Consider the following 21099-nt stretch of genomic DNA (forward strand, 5'->3'; position numbering starts at 1 on the left):
AGGGAAAACTTTCGCTTTGGTCAGGAATGTAAAAGATAAAAGATTTATGACGAATTTGGGCTTCGCTTTACACTTAGAGCGAAGAATTTTGAATGTCCTATAGAGTTTTAAATAGTGCGCAATCGGAAACCTTTTAGTAGATATTTCTTCATTAGTGGAAAACCAGAGCAGCCTACCTAAAGGTGAAGAGGAATTATAGACATAATATGGAGTGCGATGAACAAGCGAGGAATATCGGCAGCTGCGCCTCATCCGTGTCGTAAGAAGATCAGTGAAAGAGCGAAAACGAAAAACAAAAGAATATTTGGTGAACAAAAAGAAAACCGAAAAAACGACTGGAGAGCAACGTCAAGTACATAGCATTTATATTATAATAGCAGCAGCCAGCAGCAGCATCACGGTTGAGAAGCATAGGACCAGGGCCAAGGTGGAAAGCTGTTTACATATCTGTGTTAGTCAGGGGGCCATCTCGTAAAGGTGGAGGTTTTGGTTGACCCCAACTCGAAGCTGCCATAAAAAAAACGAAGGAACGAAACTATCACGTTATTAATCATCATCGCAGACATTGCGCTTACGCATCGTTTCATAGACCTTTATGTGTGCAGTTTAGTTAAACGGTGAGTTTAGTTTTTTTTTGCGAAAAATTTCTCGTGCTAAAAAGTGGTGCGACGCGAAATAATGCTGTCCCGCAAGAGTAAGGATAAATCCATCAAGGATGGGGTCGTTGGAAAGTACGTAAAACGAGACACACCACCGGAGATACCAAGTAAGTGCCATAGTTATTTTTCAACTGGAAGTGAATTCATTAGTTTTGTGATTCCAGTAATTAACGTATTGACTAGCGAGTCACAGGGAAAAAATAAACTGCTGAAGGGTAGAAGAAGTTCACAGCAGGCATTCGGTGGAAACAATGTGGGACAGAATAATAACGTGTATATGCCTCTTACGCCAACCAACACCAACCTGAACAATGTCCAGAAGTTTGGTAACATTAAGGTTACTGCATCTATGGGAGGTTTGGGTCACGAAGGAAAATATACGCCAAGCAGCAAAATTCCCAACCTGGCGCAAAAATTCGTGAATTTGTCAATGCATAATGATCAGCCTAATATACTGAACCCTACCAGCAGTGTGCTCATGATGGCAAATAACAAAAATCATTTGCCCCAGCAGCAAGCAATGATTATCCCGGCAAAACCTTCGAATCTTAATCTTGCTGCTGCGGTTAGCAATTTGAATGGCAATGATCGTCAAAATAATAACAGCCACGGTAACTACGTTGACATTGAAACAATAGATCAAATCTTGATGCAACAAAATGAAGCAGACAAAGCTGCTAATCAGTACCGGATTCAGCAGCAAATTCAGCAAGCTCAACAGCAACAACACCTGCACCAGCAATACATTTCAAACTTCGAGCGCAAATATTCTTACAATCAATTACACCACAACGCAAGCAGCAATAACTTCCGAAATGGATTTGAAAACTACGGTAATTTGCTTAGAAATAACAACCCTCCCGCGGCAGCTAGCAGCGTAAATCTCGCCACCAACGACCAACAGTCTCCGTTTGCGCGTCAATACTCATCGCGCCAACAAATGCCCGCTCCGAAAGACCATTATCACATCTACGAAAATCCTACGCAAATCAACCGCTCGGAATCGCCAATCTACAGCAACACCAACTCGGCAACAGCTCTATATCAAGGTTATAGCAACAATTCCTCGCACCAGTCGCTATTCTCGAACATGAATAGTACCTCCAGCAACGTGGCAGCCGTGTCGTCTTCCATCACGTATCTCGCAGCTCGCAGTCAGCAACCTCAAGCGCAACAGCCGCTCTATTCCAATGTGGAAAACAGTGGAATGACCTACGGGGAAGCCCTGCTTCACAACGCTCGTCATAATTCTTCGAGTGCCGTACAGCAACAACAGCACCAGCAAGCCGCTGCGGAAAACAACAGCTCGGCCGCCGAAGAGGAACTTCCACTGCCGCCGGGTTGGTCTGTGGATTACACGCTTCGCGGTCGTAAGTACTACATCGACCATAATACCAAGACTACCCATTGGTCCCATCCGCTGGAACGGGAGGGATTACCAACCGGCTGGGAACGGCACGAGTCTGCCCAGCACGGTACTTATTACTACAAGTACGTCTTTATTTTCATGTCATTCGTTCTCATTGTGTTAAACAATAATGTTCATTTCTCTTTTGTTCAGTTGCATCACGGGCCAAGCCCAGGACAGCCATCCATACTTGACATCCTGCTATTTGCATCATGCCACTCCGGTTGAAATACCACGACCACTAATAGCGTCCCACACCCATTTCACTCCGCACAGCGCTCTGGTACCGGCGAACCCGTACTTGCTGGAAGCGGTTCCCGAATGGCTGGAGTTTTACGCTAAATGTAAGTTCGATTTTGCCTTGTCCTCTTTGTCCGTTTAGTGATTCTTCCGTTTCCACTTTCTTTTCTGCCCCTTTAGCTTCACCGGAAAATGATCACAAACTCAAATGGGACATGTTTCAGCTGCAGCAGCTGGAAGGCATTGCCGGTATGCTGACCAAGCTGTTCCGCCAGGAGTGCCACATGATTGTGGTAAAGTATGAAACGTTGAGGTGAGTTTTGTAGGGAAGAATTTGGACACCGCTGCCAATAATCCAGATCTACTTCTGACATTTTCTGTAACTTTGGGTAAGTTTTGGGGAATAGAAGGTTAATTGTTAGTCTAAGGTCCCTCTCCCGGAGGCTACCAGGTTTAAGGATTCGGATCTATCGCAGCTGATTGTCTTAACTGAATCGTACACCGCCCTAAAATCCACAAACAAATTTAGTATCCTAAAAAAACATTGGGTCCCTCTTGGGATCGCACTTGGTTTTCACCGACAAGGGTTCAACATTATCGTACAGTTCTTTTGCAAACGTCTATAATAGTTCATGCACCATGAGCGGAAACTGTATTAAAAAACTTAGGCTTTTCTATATTACTCGTAAATTAACTCCAAGAGCGATTTCGGTTATTTAAAAAATTTATAACTTATGAACTAAGCATCATAGAAGAAACTTACTTATTCTTATGCTATGTCCTTTAGAATTTCACCTGCATAACAATGTTGCGCCAACAGACTCGGTCCGTGGCTGTCCGTCTCCAATTTCTCGAGTGTCCCACATTTTCCAGGTCTTGCTCCACATGGTCTAACCATCCAGCACGCTGCACAGTGGGGAATCGCTGGCCAGCAGCCAAAAAATGAAAGTTCATTTCGACTCTCCCTTGTATTTTTCCTGTGATTCTATACTATTGAAGTGTTCAAATCCAAAATTTTAGATCAATATGACAAAATTTGAATTTTCTATGAATTTTTAAAGTATGCTATCTCAGCATGTTTTAGTGTTTTTTTGAAAAATAACCCAATATTTCAAAACGTGCTAGAGGTCTAACGGTAGCTCGGATTTCAACGGTGTCTAAGGAAAAGTTCTTCGAAAAATAGTGCTGAATAAAGCCCATTAATTGAGTATGCAGTAATTTTATCATAGTATGCCACAATTTTAATTTTCATTAAAAAAGTGCCATATTTTCGCGTAAAACACGCTTAAAAGTTTTGAAGCCAAGGTTCGCCACTATTGACACTACCGGTAAAAGTTAGCGTAAAATATGAGCTTTCAAATGGATATAGTCTCATTTAGCGCAGAGTAGCGCAGAGCACAGATGTTACGCTTGTAAGGCTACTATATCAGAATTCAACTATATAGACAAAATGCAAACACTCAAAGTAAACGTAGGATATCTTAACCCTCTAACGGGCAACATAGTAAAAACAATGAGATCAAGCTAATGACTATTTTATCATGAAAGTACACACGAAAAAACCTTAAGTTCTGATTTTCATGCAAAAATAGTTATCTGGAGGATCGCCAGGTAAGAAAAAGTCCAATTTCTCTGTTTCCTTTTTCATGTCTAACGCTCTACCCAGATATTTTTTCAATTCAGACATATTACAAAATTAAAATAATGCATGAAATTTACTCATAGAAAAACTTTTTAGATCAATCATTTTGTTCTAAATGTCCTTTTTCTACAAAAATAAAAAAGTGAAAATTCGCGCATTAATTATTTTCGGAATTTATCGGAATTTTTGTTTTTGAAAGATGATAACTTTTGAATGCATGGTCAGAATGTTATGATATTAGTATCAAAATGTCAAGAAGTCTGTTTAGAACACATTTCCGATATTGCCAATTGAAAACAAATTTAGTATGCGACTCTGGAGCTCCAAAAGCGAAGGCCGTCTACAGACGGTCTTACCCGTTAGAGGGTTAATTATGGGATATCACCTTTACATGGTTGGATAAGCTGCATCAAATGTATTGTCCATATTGCATATTGACTAGATTTTAGAGGTTGGAGAAAATCTGGGGGATACCGCGATAGTAACGACGGAAATACAGCTTGAAGATCGTATGCTAATCCTGGTATAAGTTCTGAAATCACGGGTATAGATATGAATTTAATTAAAAGGCTGAGAAATTTTCTTTAGCAAGTTATTGAACACATTATTTCAGAAAAATTCGAAACTTATTGTTTGTATACCAAAAACCTTTATGTCAGGGTATAGTCCTCATATAATACGTCCACTGCAATGCAAAGAATTTGAATTCGCGGTCATAAATGAATTTAGACAACTATATTGCTGATAGGACGAATGATAGAAGAAGCACAAAAATAAGTTTTTTTTTGTTTAATTATATAGTCACTTTAACAACTCGGGTCATTCGTGACTTCCGCGGGGTTGGGAATTTAACCACGGTCCTCAGTGTGAGAGGCATGAATGCTAGCCACTACACCGGTATTGACCCTCATGAAAATAAGGTTATTGCCTTAAATATAAAATAGTCATAAAAATACAAGACAATATTTTACATGCAAAAATGAGTGTGAAAATACAAATCGTGATAGAATTATTCGTCTTCTTATTTCTCCTTATAGCTTATAGCTTATAGCTTCTTCGAAACGGAAAAATGTGATTAGAAAAATCTTTCTGAGAACGCTATATTACTATTGAAGATGAAATGTGAAACGAGTGATTCTGCAGAAGAAGAAGAAGAAGAAGAAAAAGAAGAAGATGGAGATAAAGAAGATTAAGAAAACTAATAAGGGGAAAAGTTTTGATTTTTGATTAATATTAACTTATATGGATTTTGTGTTGATTATAAAAGCTCATACTTGCTTTGTATTGTTTTATATAATGTTTTATCCTATAAAATCCATCTGCGATAGTTTTCCAAATGACCCTCATTTCTTATGCGTCATTATACTTAAAAAATACTTGAAAAATAGTTGAAAATTCTCCCTAACACAAAAAATATACGTTCTAATGCAAAATAAACCTGAAATTCGGGCTCAGCACCCCAAAATTACTTAAGAACCACATATTATCCTTGATTTAAAGAGATTTTTTTGCTTGGCCAGCATTTGTATGGAGTCGCCCCACTGTGCGCTGTGCACCCCTGCGTCCGGTACCAATCGGATTCGTGGCGAACACCATTTTTGCGGGGTTGCTGTCCGGCATTCTGACAACATGTCCCGACCATTGCATTCTTTCAGTTTCAGCAACTTCCTGGATGCTGCGTTTGTAGAGAGATTTATTAACAAAGAGTTTAACTAACACCAGAGCTAGTGGTATTTATAGTAAACGTAAAATCTAAGGTTGCTTAGTTTACAAAACTAATGTTGAGTCTGTATTTCAACACCCCTTCTCAGTCCTAGCACTGCACGGTGTTTGTTAAAGATGATTACGGGAAGCGCTTTTGTAAACACATCAGCAAGCTGTTTCTGAGTAGGAACAAACTTTATCGATATAGAACCATTCTGAACACACTCGCGAATATAGTAGTAACGTATATCCAAATGCTTCATTCGTTTTTGATCTCGTGGTTCGGTTGCAATGTAAATACACAATTGATTGTCTTCGAATATAACCGTGGGAGATTCCAAAACGACATTAAACTCGAACAGCAAATTCCTCAACCAGATTGCTTCGCATGCTGCTTGAATGATGGATATGTATTCAACCTCTGTAGAACTCAACGATACACTGGTCTGCTTCCTTGTCGTCCACGAAACCGTGTTTCCGAAGACCTGGAACAAACAACCGGATGTCGATCGTCGATCGTTCACGTCGCTTCCCCAGTCAGCATCAGCTAATCCAACAAGTGGTGAAACGGCGTCCCTTCGTTGATAAGTCAGAGAGTAGTTTCTGGTTCCTTGCAGATAGCGTAACACACGTTTGAGATGAGTCCAGTGAAGTTCCAATGCACCACCTTAAAAACGACTGAGAATATTCACCGCACTACTGTTGTCCGGCCGAGTTGACAGCATCAAGTATATCAGACACCCAACAAGTTCACGATAAGGATGACATGTTGGTGATTCATTTTCCTCAAGCTTCTTCAATTTCAAATTTACTTCCATTGGGGTAGCAGCTGATTTGCAATTCTCCATCCCAAAATGTTTGAGCAGATCGGATATATATTTGGTTTGATTCAACGACAACGTACCTTTGCTTCTATCCAGTTCAATTTTTAAACCAAGGAAATACTGGAGCTCCTGCAAATCCTTCATTTCGAATTCCTGTTGTAGTTGAAGTTTAATTTCATCTAGTGAATTTGACACCAGAACAATATCGTCAACATAGAGCACTAAATAAATACGTACACATTTCGACTGTTTCACGTACAGGCAAGTATCATACTGCGACCGCTCGAACAGGAATCTGTTGAACCGTTCGTTCCAACTGCGAGGTGCTTGTTCAAAGCCATACAGTTATTTGTTTAACCTGCACACTTTCTTACCCCTCTCAAATCCTAGAGGATGCCGCTTGTACACCGTTTCCGTAAGCTCCATTTGATCCACACATCCATTTGATGTAGATGAAGACCTTGCTGTAACGCTACTGACAGCAACGTTCGAACAGTAGTTACACGCACAACGGGAGCGTAAGTTGTCTTGATAGTCGAAACCATAACGCTTTGAACACCCTTTTGCTACCAGTCGTGCTTTGTATCTAGGAAGTGGATCTCCTGTTTTGATTTTGAAAACCCACTTACATGGCTCTACTCTTTTTACTTCCGGAAGATCTACAAGGTTCCATGTTTTGTTTTTCTCCAACGCACACATTTTTTCATCGATTGCAGCTTTCCACATCAGCCAGTCATCGCGTTCCTCCAACTCTTCAATGCTTTCCGGTAACGCTTCCACGAAGTTTTCGCATTTAGGGTAAAAGCAACACACATGTCATAATCAGCCAGACGAGAGAGAGGCCCACGAACACGCTGATTACGTCGAACAGGAACAGCTTCTTCCACGGCACTTCGATCCGTATCACTTCTTCAACAGTATCAGTCCCAGCTTCCTCCAACCGTTGCTGCGCATTTCCGGTAATTTGATTTAGCTCATCATCATTCATCGGCAGTCGATCTGCTACTAAATGATCATCCGTGTAGATTTCCTTACAATGTGTAATCTATGGTTTGATTTCCTCAACAATTACGTCTCGAGCACTTACGATTTTCCGCTGAGTTGCATTCCATAGTCGATATCCATTAATACCATAACGAACCAAATAGCATATGTACTTGACTTTTGGCTTCAAGCTTAGACCTGGTTCCTTGGGAACGTGACTGAACGCCTTGCTTTCGCAAATTCGCAATTTTGACACATTTGGTTTGTGCCCAAAGCACATTTTGTAAGGTGTTTTCACTTCCGGGAGTGCAGATGTTGGACTACGATTGATTGTATGAACAGCTGCCACTACTGCTTCACGACACATCGATCGTTTGAATCCCGCATCATCTAGCATAGCTCTCAAACGTTCCATTATAGTCCTATTCATCCTTTCGGCAACGTCATTCTGCTGTGTCGTATAAGGTACAGTTGGTTCCATTATAATGCCTGCATTCTCACAATATGCGATGAATTCTGCATCAATGTACTCTCCGCCGTTGTCACTTCTTACCCTTGCAATTTTTGTTCCAAAATGAGCGGTGGCCATTGGAGCATATTTTTGAAATGCTTCCAGTACGTCACTTTTAGCCTTCAGCCTGACAAAGATTTTTCGACCATTCCAAGAGGCTAGGGTGAACGGACCGCCGCATACATCCGTAGTGATTAGTTCAAGACGAGTTCAGGACGAGCAGAACGAGGTCGACTACTCTCCTCGAACGGCAAACGTGTTTGCTTCCCTATCATGCATGATTCACATACCTTCGCGTCCGGCGCAGCATTTCCTCCAATGTCGATTCCCTCAACCATGTTGTGACGAATAAGTTTCAGCAGGCCAGTATTTCCGACGTGCCCGTACCGACGATGCCACAGAGACATTTTATTCTCCGCTTCCGAAACCATGGCTGAATTGGTTCGGTTGACGGTCACATCCAGCTCGTAGAGTCTATCCTGTCGCTTAGCTCGGTAAACCACTTCCTGTCCTCTCAAAATTCTTTGTCACCTGTATTCTTTGTCACCTACCATGTGTTCCGATGCTCCGCTATCCAAAATCTAGCGAAAATCGTCTTTCGGTCCCCTTCCGAAGAGATAAAAGCTACGTCATCGTTCGTTTCCGATAGATTGGCTCGTTGTTTCCTCTGCTTTCCTAGATTTTCCGATGGCCTTTCCTGTCTGATGTCTGGACAGTTTGCCCGTTTGTGGCCTATTTTTCCGCAAGTGTGGCACTTGAACGTAAATTTCCTGCTTTTACCAGCAAATGCTATTCCAGGTTCCAGCTTTTCGGTGCTATGTTGTCGCTTCACGTCTTCATTCAGCAATCTCGTCCTGATAAATTCCATCGAACATTGCTCTACCGGTAACGTTTCCAAAGCTGTTATCAACTGGTTGTACGACTCAGGCATCGTTTGCAGCAGAAAGAATACTATTTCGGCCTCAGCAAACGTCATCTCGGCGGATACTAGTTCACGAATTACCTTTTCGAAAACAACGATATGTTCCTTCATCGGCGACTTGTCGTACTTCATTCCGGTTAGCTGTTTCAGTGGAAAGAAAATTCCTGACACCCTTCGGCTCAAATGTGTATTTCAGCGTGTTTTAAATGTCCTTGGGAGATCGTTTACCGCGAATATATTCCAGCTCGGAATCAGCAGTTTTGTGGATCAGGATTGACTTGCACTTGGCCTCCTCTTGCTTCCGCCATATCTGCTTTCGCACCTTCTCCGCCACCACTTTCGCAGCATCAGCCATATTTTCCCGGTAAAAATCTTCCTCTTCCAATGATATCCGGATACAATGGACCAAGCCATCCTCTTCCAGGTATGCCTCCATCCGGAAACTCCAATTTGAAAAATTCCTTCCGTCACAGGTACACGCGTTGAGTACGGTCCTCTTCCATTCTCACGATTCTTGAATTCTTCGATTCTTCCGATGAAAAAATAACTTCTAGCAAATTCGACGAGTGAAATTTTTTTTAACACGACTCGCGATTACTACGGTTACCCATTGCCGTCATATTTCATAGCTCTTCACCGTCGATAGTATCGCAGGTGGCCTCGAAATCTATAAGTAGATGGTGCGTAGGGACTTGGTATTCGCGACACTTTTGGAGGATCTGTCGCAACACAAAGATTTGGTCTGGTGTCGATTGCTCGTTCACAAAACCGGCTTGGTAAATTACCACGAATCTACTCGCTAGCGGCGATAAACGACAAAAGATGATCTGATAAAGTACTTTATAGGCTGCGAAGAGAATGGTGCTCGCTCGATAGCTCTCACATTCCTTTTTGTATTAGGGACATATGCCATGTGTGCTCGCGGCACAAAGCCTTTGTGGAATACGTTCAGTGTCTTATAGAATTTATGCGTTTCCTGAGAACGATACTGCTGCTCCATGTCTTCGCATTTCTTCCCGGCGGCGTTTCTTATCCTGGAAAACTGAGTTTGCTGTCTATATCGTTCCACATTTTGACGGGCCCTGTTGCAGCATCGACGCCCACGTTACATTCTTCTCGTCTCGTCTGATGACACTTTCCGCTGCGCCGTTAATGGGCTGCTTTAATACTATTCCAACAGTCCTAGAGACGGGCTTCGTTTAGCTCTCTCTCTCACCCGGTTGCACTGAAGTTCAATGAACTATTGAACTGTTGTTGTTAAGTAACATTAAACTTCTTTTTTCAATTTTAGGATAGCAATCCGATCGATGATGGAAGAGAAAAAACGACTGGCCTATCTAAGTAGTAACGACTCGAACGCCTAGACAACTTGCATTATGTGCCTTTACTAAAGAAGCATTGTAATGCCAGTGAAGAGATTATTGTGCTTATTACTAGCGCGTATTAATACTCTAGAAATGAAAATGTCCGACAGTTTGATTTTTTTTAAATGGTTTGTTAGTTGTTGTTTTGCAAGCTTTCAGTAACGGCTTTATTAAACGTTTCAAAAATGTGATATCCAACAGTTCCTTGGTAACTAGGAAAGTATACTAGTGACGTATTATCGATGATCGTGCAGACCGCAAATAGCTCTTCATCAATGGTTGTAACATGTGACAATACGCAGCAAAAACAACATCATTTCAAAAGTTTTAGCTAACGTCGTTTTAAAACATCACAAATAATTACTGTTTTTATAATTACAAAATCAACCCGCGATATGAGGTTAGAATTATATTTTATCAAGCATGTATCCTGCTAGTACTAGAACAGAAATAAAATATCGAAACGATAAAAAACTACATTAGTTCATGTTCTGTTCTGCGAATCATTTTCTTCCCGAACAATCTCCATGTCCTTAATCTCGTACTCGTCTCTTTTCGAAATCCCTGCAAATTTCACGACTCGAGCATTTTCTATCTTCAGCTGTTTGGCTATTCGATAAGCTTAAAAAACAATAATCTATTAGTTAACTTCGAAGCCATATAAATACGAAACCAAAATGTCACAAGTTACTAGGTACCTTGAGGCAGGGCATCTTCCGCATCCGTTTTGTAACCATAATACTTAGCCCAATCGTTTTTGCCATTGTAGATCTGGTAGGCCACGAAGCCGAGCGCATTCCAAGCGAGCAGCCCGTACAAGATACTGAGCCTGCCCTTCCACTTTGCGGCTTTACTGATCGGTAGCGGGTTCATTCGTCGCCGGATCCAGCGACGCAGCCAGCGCGGCTGCTGAAACAGGGTCATAGCTGCTGAAGACTGCAGATAAAAATAGTTTAAAATGTTAGATAGTATTAAGAAAAGTACAATATTTTGTTTCACCTTACCTGTAACTCGGTATTGTGAGCAAAATTCACAAAATAAAATTATAAAACATTTCGAGATTAGAAGTCCTCGATTATGTGCCTTCTGCCTTATGTACTTGCATAATCAAAGATTCGAGCCGATTTTGTTTATATGGAAAAAAATGCACCACTCTCATCCCAATAGAAAATTTTGACAGCCCGATAAAAAATTCGTCCTGCTTTTCTCCCTATCCAGCTTTACCCGCTTTCGAAAAAGTCGGATGCCTGGCAGAAATCGAACAGAACCAGTCTTCATTTTTCGCTCGATTCTCTTTATGTCAAATGTGACACTTTGAGGCAGGTGAAAAGTGGTTCATCAGCTTTGCAGTTTCGGGCAAAAGGTAAGAGAATAATATAAAACATGACAAAGCAGGTATAATTTTATTGTTAACCTGTTTATTGCACGCTTCTTGCTGGTAGTGCTACAGTCCGCTGCTGCTACCCTCCAAAAAAGGAGGGAAAGCTGAATCTGTACAAAACCGGTTTTTATTCGAAACCTCTGGCAGAAATCGAATAGAAATCCGGCTGAAAACCCGTAAGGGGAAATTTCTGCCAGAATCGGATGTTGCATTTCTGCTAGTTTTCACGGGTGGCGGCGGCCAGAAATCCGGCAGAATGTCTGGCAGAAAAAGTTTTTCGCTGCCAGATTTTTGTTCGTTTTCTGCCGGACGCGCCTAGCGAATAGGCGCTATAACCCATCAAGTAACCAAGAGTTTGGATACCCAAGGCCGCTTTACAGTTCTAGATAGAATTAACAAAAGGGCGAATGACGCAAATGTAAACAAAACGGGTGAGTTATTTTTTGCTAGACCAGCATAGGAAAATCAACCCTCACTCGGTTTGTTTACACTTGCGACAATCGCCCTTTTGTTAATTATACCTTCAGTTGTCGTGAAAATGAACGTGAACTAAAGTTTGAACTGTCACTTTTCCGCGCCATACTTCATTGTGAACGAGCGCAATAGAGCTTTCTAACAGCTCAAGCACCCACACTAGCGAACACGAACACGCGTGTACCGTGGACCCCCGTTCGTTTGACCGTTTTTAATCTGAACACTTTTTAAATTGGACCCCGCTGGTTTGCACGACGTGCAAATTAAAAATGGTTCAAATGTCATTCTCAACATGACATCATTTACTTATGCAGACAATGCACAGAAACACGATTTGTTTGTACTTACCTTGCGTGTGTAATTTGTTTCACATTCCGTTTTCCGAACGATTATGATAGAAATCCGATCGCAGAATGAAAATTCGTTGCTAGCAACTGCAAACAAATCAAACCACTAAAACGATAACAAAGAGCAGGGCGACCAGTTCACATAAGTTTCTGCATATTTAGGGTTACCACTTGTTCAAATTAAAAATTAACCCCGTTAGTTTGCATGAGTAATCGTTCAAACGAACGGGGGTACACGGTACTATACGGCGAATCCGTCTCGGAATGGCTACAAGTGTTATCGAGCAAGTGGGGAGCCCAACAGAAGCCTCAAACATTAAACATAGGCTAGAATCCGGTCTCGCGGGCTACGTGGCCGGGTGGTGACGAAACCAGTAAAATCGCGGGCGAAGATGAAGAAGAAGATAAAAAGTAATGGAAAATGTTTATCTCAATGCGCCACTAGGCCTCACGGGCAGTTGATTCCTCAGGAGTTATTTAACTTCCGAGTAAGCTTAGCAGAAGAACGATGTGAGTATGTGCATGCGCGGGTGTGTGGGTAGCAGAATGTCTGCACACAGTACCGGCGGCTGTTTCTTTTATATCTGCGTGTGCGGCGTAAACGTTGAACGCTATGTTTCTCATACTCTTTCACGTGTGTGTAGGCATGGTTGATTTCTCGCTCGATTAGCAACATTGGACGAAATGCGATGCATGTGTCTGACTCGATGATAAATAAGCTTCACAGAAGGCTGATTTCAGCCAAACCCAGGGGTTAAATTCCTCATGCTCTGGCTTGCGGTAGGGTTTGTAGAAGATTTTAGATTGGTTTTAGGGATGGGTTCGTGATAAAAGGTCATGACTTGGCAAGGGATCTGCTTCATTGGCATCCGTGTGAAAACCAGTGTTTTGTGACGGATAAGAATTCGGAGATACACAGGGGTGGGTGCCTCCCTAAGCGGATTATGCCCTTCATTAAGTCCCATGATAGTCTGCCGCAGTTTCAGCATGCATGCTGCAATGGACAATGAACTTCAGTTCATCTCAAAAGAGCTGATTGTACCAAATTGTCCCCGGGTTCGTGCAGTATTGAAATACTGAGGGATAATGAAGCGAAAGCTGAAGATAAAGAGAACAGTCACCATCAACATTGATCAGTTGAGGAGTTCGAGATGCCGGCTGGCCAGTGGCCAGGGCCGAGACTGAGGAGGGTGTGCACCGACTGACGAGAGTGTCAGCAGTAGGTTTTTTCATGCAATGTAACATAATTTGCTGTTTAGTTTCATCCTTAGAAACTGTTTCGATTAAAAAATTAATCAATGTGGGATACTTTCCGGGACAAGCCATCCAAATCCGGGACAGTCTCGCATAATCCGGGACGTCTGGTCAGCATAGACTAAAGGCAGTTGCAATGACCAAGGGATACCATACTAAATACTAATTTTTGAAATTAAGCCACATGTGCGAAATCAAAACTGATTCGAAGCCCGTACGAATATGAATTTGAGTGGATTTTTTCATGCGCTAATTTATATATATATATTTTTTTTAGATAAAAACCATTTTTCCAAAACCAGATTTCATACCTTAAAATTAACATCTGACACTATGATAAATTTCCCTAAATTTCCCTAAAATTTCGGTTAAACTTTCAAATGTAGAAAAACGAAATTGCATGTTGCCGTACGAATACGGATTTCTATCACTGTGGTAGAATTTAATTGGAAAGTTTTTTTTTAATTTAATGTTGTATTCATTGTATTCCGATCGAAGCGCAATTTCTGATCGGATTCAGATCCGATCGGTATGTAGAATAGAGGCGATTATGTAGTCACCTTTTTGTCGCGTAACTCGGCTGAATCGAACGCTAAAAAGTTAGTGACTGAACCGTCAGCAAGTGCATTCAGTCGCTGTGCTGCCCGTTCACTCGACACTCGACAGTGACTGGGTTGAGTCGAGTTGCTCGACGTGACTTACAAATTAAGACCCATGGTCCGCGCGATACAAAATCGGGAGCATTGAATCATTTTTTCGTGACACTCACATTTTTTTGAATGACGGCCTATGTCAGATACCTTTTTGAAAGACCTAGTCTTACGCCAAAACAAAAACAAAAAGAAATCAACACTCCATATGTATTGTATACAATGCGGCAGTGCAAGTACTCGAAGATTCACAACAAATTTGTCAACATTTAAAATAAAAAAGCGGGTCATTGCAACTATCTGTATTATATCATACAAAATCAAACAAAAGTTTACATTTGATAGTCACTATCGAAATCGTATTCATCAGCGGATTTCTTCTTCTTAGCGCTTCCACCAACCGACAACAGCTCCAAATCGTCCGCCATTTCCGTGACTCGCTTTTCTCCCCTGGCAGCAGCCTTCTTTTTCGCTTTCAGTTCGGCCTTTCTGCTTTTATTTACCGTCTTATTGCCGTCCAACTGAAACATCGGATCCTTTCGAAACTTTTTCTCCTCCTCGGCGTAATCATTCACCTTTCGCTTTTTGCCTTTAACGCTGCTAGCCGATTCCTCTTCCTCGATTATCTTACCAGCACCTCGGATAAGTTCGCCAAGAGCGTTATTTTTTTGATCCTCCTTTGCCAGTTTCATGCTAACTGGTGCTTTGGTATCCAGCTCCATCGTAAGGATCTCATCTTTAGAAATGACGCCCATTTCATCGCCATCCTTGTCTTTCATCTTGAAACTCTCCTCGTACTCATTGTCCAACTGTTGCAGTACTCGATCGAAATTGTCTAGGCTGAATTCCGGAGCATCATTCGTAACCAACTGAGCACTAACATGAATTTCATCTCCATCCTCCGGTGGATGGGTGCAATATTTAATTTTGCCTGCATTCCAATCTTCAATCAGTGTTCGGGCAGCCTTTTTCACATCCGGAACGCCCTTCTTAGCAAGCGCACCCATCTTGATGGCTTTTTTGGCAAGGAATTCATCCGTCGAATGAAACTCGGAAACATCGTACAGCTTGCAGAAGTAGGTCATTGTGCCTCGTTTCAGGATGTCATCCGCCAACGGGAAAGGATCTTGAATTTCTGTAACTTTCTGTGCATTCTTCAAAGCGTAGAATCGATTCTGATCTTCGTCTTTCGGGCGCTGGAAAATTATTCCCGGACTGTCGATTAGCTTTACGTGTGAATCGATTTGTACCTCTTGCATCTGTTTGGTGATGCCAGGTTTTGCCCCTACCAGACAGGCTCGTTTGCGTTTCAGGGAATTCACAAGCGAACTTTTGCCCACATTCGGGAGACCTACAATTCCCACTCGAATGGATGTGCGAATATCGTCACTGCGACAGTAATTGGCCAGCAGTTCTTTTAGCAAATCTGCTCCGATGCAAGGAGAGCATTCCAAAGTTTTTGCTGCCTTAAATTTACGGTTTCCAATGCGAAACTTTTGCGTCTGTGTGGTGGCTTTGAACGGAATAACCGGTCCTGATTTACGCAAATATTTTAACCATTTCTCAAGATTTTGCCTTGGTACTAGATCGGCTTTGTTCAGAATCAGCACTAACCTTTTTTGGCCGGGAGCTTCTCGAACGATTTGGGCCACCTCAGCACACCGTGTACCCAGTGGATCTCTGGCGTCAACTACCTCCAGAATGACATCAGCTGCATCAATAACCTTTTTGAATTCTTTGAAGTACGCCTTCAGTGAACCCTCTTTGCCACGACCAACATTGACGTACTCTTCCTGCACTTTAGGTTGAGCCTTCGTCGGGTCAAATCCTTGACTGCGCTTGTCCGCATCCTCTGCGATGGACTCGATTGTTTGACCCTGCAAAGCTTGTTGTCTGTGCTGCTTCAGGAGTTCCCGCTTACGTTCCTTTTCCTGTTCAACGAACTGCTTATGTTCGGCCACCTCATCCAGTATTTCCTTTTTGAATGGGCAAATATTAGGCACTTGGATCAGCTTTTGCTTTTTTGATCGAAATTTGGGAACTTTTTTTGCTTCCTTCTCCTTCTTCCGCTTGCTGGCGGCGATCTTTTTGATGACTTTGTAACGCAGCGATGCCTTTTGCCGCTTAGATTTTCGACCTTAAGAAAAAATAAATCAGTGTATTTTTATTGATTTTCAAATATACTTCCTAGGCAGTCTAATTTTACTTACATTTTAATGCTTTTAAAGCCATTTTGTGAAGAAAAAACCGAATTTATCAGGCAGTCGCTCTACGACGACGACCACGTTTTCACATTTGTTTTGAAAAAGAATGCATGCGCAGCGTTGCCAATTGTTTTTCGAAAATTTTAATGGGATATTTTCATATTTTATACAGGAGAGATGTGAGCAGAGTGAGCAAGAAAAAGTCAGGGGTGTGAAATTGTCAAAATCACACCATCGACATCTCTATTGAGCTTACTGACGTTTGCCGCACGCACACGTCGACGCGCGATTTGTTGTTGCTGTTGTTAGATTTTACATATTGAGCTTGCTGACGTTTATCGTACGCACACATCGACGCGCGATTTGTTGTTGCTGTTGTTAGATTTTACATTGATTTTACACGTTTGTTTTTGTTTTCCCCCAGTTATACCCCGGTAGAAAAACATACGTTTGAGTGATAAACGATAAGTTTTTGTAGCCTTTTTCACTGGGCTTAGCAAACTCTATAGAGCTTGCTAAGCCCAGTGCAAAAGGCTACAAAAACTTATCGTTTTTCACTCAAACGTATGTTTTTTTTACCGGGGTATAACTGGGGGAAAACAAAAACAAACGTGTAAAATCTAACAACAGCAACAACAAATCGCGCGTCGACGTGTGCGTGCGGCAAACGTCAGCAAGCTTAATTGTTACACGTTTGTTTTTGTTTTCCCCCAGTTATACCCCGGTAAAAAAACATACGTTTGAGTGAAAAACGAAAAGTTTTTGTAGCCTTTTGCATTGGGCTCAGCAAGCTCTATAAAGGCCCAAACAGAATGCTGCGTCAACGCGTCCGTCAGCGTTATTCTGACAGTTTTCCCATGGGTTTACTGTCAAATTGACGCTGACGGATGCGTTAACGCTGCATTCTGTTTGGGCATTAACGAGCTGCAGTGAACGTCAGCGACAGCGTGTCCTGGGCTCAAAATTTGGCAGTGAGCCCAAATCAGACTGCTGGCAGTTGAGTGAAACGCAGTGCTGACATGCTATCTCATTTTCGCACACACGAGATGTTGGCAGCGAAAACATGGTTGCCTGCCGATAGGGTGGTCAACATTTTGCGGACTTAACATCCATGGATGGCGAGGCGACAATTTGGAACTAGAAATACTCAGAGGTGAGAGATACGCGGAAGCAGCCATCTTAGGAGCCAATCGAGCTGTGTCAAAAGGGACACAGAGAATAGACATTCATCTTAACCGCGCAGGATGTGTAAAAGCTCAACCGCCATTTGGGACGTAAGTGGTAATGTTCCCGTTAGGCGGTGCTCATATCACTAACAGAACAAGCTTTCATTGTCGGTGTCAGTCACTTGTAAAACCCTCGTTACATGCTCATCAAAGCTTTTCACAGTTGCTACAGTAACTACCATATTGTTTATACATGTGAATAGGACAAAAGTAAACAACATTTTCCGGAGCAGGTTTTTATTGAATTATTCATTTTTATCCGTCCCGGTAAATTATGTTTCTGTAAATTAATAAAAAATTACTGCAGAGAATGAATTAAATTAATGGCGCCATGGTGAAGTCAGCCAATGTTTAACTAAATATCTAATAGAACAATCGAGGGTGGAATCAAGGAAATAAAAATTCGGAATACTGCATCGTTTAAGATTTTTGTAATTTATCGATGTATATTTAGAAGCTTCCTCTTTACTTCGACAATGTTGAATAATAACCAGTAGGTATATTATATCCTTGCTGTTAAAATGTTCGATAAAATTGTGAGACTGCGGCTGTCCTTAGCGTGCGATTGATGGAGAGATTGAAGTCCGTCCTATGTACTGCCTGTATGTTTGTTGAAATAGTACCTGGTAGTAACGCTTGATAGATTATTCCAATTTTTATTTTAAATTGTACATACCTCAACAAAATAATTCGATTTATACTCCTCACCAAGTACTTTTTGGGATAGGCAGTCGATTGTTTATATGCGTCGTTGAACATTATTGAAATTCAATAAACAGATTCGAGCCAACGTCATTGCTACAGTAACTGGCATTATAGTTGCTAGTAACTCGAATATGTAGAACATAGCAGAAAAATGTATTGATTCTGGCAACATGGATGTAGTTTATGTCGCGCACGCTAAGAGAGGTGTCGCTAGTGTTTTGTTTAAAGCTTTACACAGCATTTGAACGATATTTTATATGAACATAAATGTCTGTTCTCTGTGAAAGGGAGTCAATCGAACACGCATACTGTTTGCTTAAATGTTTGATGAACAAGTATTGAAATAGTTATGAAATCTACTTAAGCTATTGTCACGCATCTTGAATATTATTGAATATTATATTATACACAGTGTGTAAAACCTTGCAATGCATTTTACACTGATTATGTTGAGAGATATATCGCTCTATTGTGCAAAATTGATGTAAACAAAACAGAAGCGAATCATGTTGAAAACAATCAAGTCACACTGCTACAGCATTTGGCTCCCCAGTAAGTGCTGGCAGTTTTTGTACACTGATGCCAAATCGTTGACTTTAGTTTTCGCGTATCTCTTACTGTGAGTATTTCTACTTCGTACCATGTTCGTACCTCCATCCTAGGGGCGTCTCAATTGAGCTTGCTGACGTTTATCGTATACGCACACATCGACGCGCGATTTGTTGTTGCTGTTGTTAGATTTTACATTGATTTTACACGTTTGTTTTTGTTTTCCCCCAGTTATACCCCGGTAAAAAAACATACGTTTGAGTGATAAACGATAAGTTTTTATAGCCTTTTGCACTGGGCTTAGCAAGCTCTATAGATTTATATTACATATATTCACTGCAAATGCTGCAATCACTGCAAATATCGCGTTGCATCCACGGTTGCAGCCAATAAAAAAATTTTGCAGCAAAAAAATCTCGCTTGCATTTTTGCAATGAATGCAAATGATGTAAAAAACTATCCAGATAACCAATAAGCATTTCCAATGCAATTTAAAAGCAAGCCAATAGGCATTTAAGTTGCCTTAAATGCTACTTAAATGCTATTTTGGCAAAATATGCGGCTACTTTACTGCTAGCCCTCTTATAGTGCTGACAATGCTTATTTGCAGCTAGTTACCTACAAGAAGAATTTAAATAGAATTTTGGATGCCAATTTGCAACAGTTATGCAGTCAAAAAGCTGATAAACAACAACCTGAAGTATAAAACGCCAGGGATGCTAATAATCGACTGATTTACTGCTTATTTTAATGCTGATTGGTTACCTGGGTAATGCAAAATTGCGAAGTGAGACACTCCTTGAAAAATGCGAGTTTTCAGCATATTAAAACCGAAGTTCGGCATTTTCAGCTAGTGTTTTACAGAAAATCTCGTTAAAATTTGACAGTTTGGGTCGCTTACGCTTTACGAATAATTGGCAATTTCAGCCGAGTTTCAGTATTGATTACCGGATATCTTGGAAAAATAATACCGAGATTGTCGGTAAAGTTTGACAGTTGTTTGATGTTTTGGATTTCCAAGATCTCGGTGTTTCAATGTTTTACCAAGATTTTCACCGAAATCTCAGCTGTTGGGATATCTCGGCAATTTATTTTACCGTGCTCGGTGATAAAATCTAAGTGTGCAGATTTAGCTGCCAAGCACAATAACCACCCCATCGGCAGACAACTATGTTTTCGCCGCCAACATCTCGTGTGTGCGAAAATGAAATAGCATGTCAGCACTGCGTTTCACTCAACTGCCAGCAATCTGATTTGGGCCCGCTGTCAAATTTTGAGCCCCGGACGCCCGGACATGCTGTCGCTGACGTTTACTGCAGTTTGATTAGAGATGTCGATGGGGTGACAATAACTCTATTCATGAACTATGAACTTGTTGATGTTGATTTGACGAAAACAAACGTTTTAAAAACATTTCAAGCATGCGCGAATTCTAAACGTCCGGTTTGTAGAAGAGGTAATTGGCTCGGCAGTTTCGACTAAAATGGTCTATATTGAGTGCTGGAGAGAAGTAAGTCTCATATAAGCAATCTTGCCAAAGCTCTTGAGCAAGAGGAAACGCATAGTTTTTTTTTTGCTTTTTTCCAATTAACCCGGTCAACTTATACGTCAATTGTATATGACGCTTGATTGGTTTTTAATGTGAACGCATTCATAATACCACCGGGGTACAGACCAGACGTGGTACAGGACTTGGTACAGTAAGTGATTTACTTTGTACCCTAGTTCGTACCTCCATCTCATTCTGCGTTACGTAATATTTGTAATGTATTCTGGTTGCACTGGTGAGGATCTGTCAAAGAGAGAGTATTAAACAAGTAGTGTTCTTTGAGTAAGCACGTGTTTATTCTTCTACCCGAAGTTAATCCCTACATTTTGGCGACGAGTCGGAAATAATTTCCTTCGAAGGAGAAAATATTACAAAGTACCACTTTCGTGATCATCTAGCACGAATGGTTAAAGTTGCGGTAAGCGAGAAGTGGGAAAATAAATCGTCGGTAGTGAATCAGTGAAAAAGTCCCGTTATAAACCCATTTTCAAACGCGAGTGAA

At 41.2% G+C, this 21099-nt stretch overlaps 3 protein-coding genes across 4 annotated transcripts; 1 reads left to right on the forward strand and 2 right to left on the reverse strand.

Annotated features, from left to right (window-relative positions):
• The first annotated feature begins 9 nt into the window (after nt 1-9).
• Nucleotides 10-10730, forward strand: LOC128741062 (scaffold protein salvador). Of its 2 annotated transcripts, XR_008412196.1 has the most exons (6): nt 10-766; nt 824-2150; nt 2221-2411; nt 2488-2620; nt 10186-10386; nt 10460-10730. XR_008412196.1 is itself a non-coding variant. In XM_053836641.1 (5 exons), exons 1-5 carry the CDS (start codon nt 679-681, stop codon nt 10256-10258), a joined length of 1812 nt encoding a protein of 603 aa, XP_053692616.1. In that variant the 5' UTR covers nt 10-678; the 3' UTR covers nt 10259-10730. The 2 variants fall into 2 exon arrangements, 1 of the variants encoding a protein (XP_053692616.1); XM_053836641.1 differs by having other exon boundaries at nt 10186-10730.
• On the reverse strand, nt 10404-11367 carry LOC128741076 (uncharacterized). Its single transcript, XM_053836655.1, has 3 exons — nt 11263-11367; nt 10957-11194; nt 10404-10879 (listed from the first exon to the last, which is right to left on the reverse strand). The coding sequence occupies exons 2-3, from the start codon at nt 11180-11182 to the stop codon at nt 10743-10745; spliced, it is 363 nt and encodes a 120-aa protein (XP_053692630.1). The 5' UTR covers nt 11183-11194; nt 11263-11367; the 3' UTR covers nt 10404-10742.
• A 3284-nt stretch (nt 11368-14651) lies between these two features.
• On the reverse strand, nt 14652-16683 carry LOC128741944 (guanine nucleotide-binding protein-like 3 homolog). The gene is made up of 2 exons (XM_053838080.1): nt 16575-16683; nt 14652-16501 (listed from the first exon to the last, which is right to left on the reverse strand). The coding sequence occupies exons 1-2, from the start codon at nt 16594-16596 to the stop codon at nt 14697-14699; spliced, it is 1827 nt and encodes a 608-aa protein (XP_053694055.1). The 5' UTR covers nt 16597-16683; the 3' UTR covers nt 14652-14696.
• Between the last annotated feature and the right edge of the window lie 4416 nt (nt 16684-21099).

Source organism: Sabethes cyaneus, chromosome 1, assembly GCF_943734655.1.
Source record: "Sabethes cyaneus chromosome 1, idSabCyanKW18_F2, whole genome shotgun sequence".
Lineage (NCBI taxonomy): Eukaryota > Metazoa > Arthropoda > Insecta > Diptera > Culicidae > Sabethes > Sabethes cyaneus.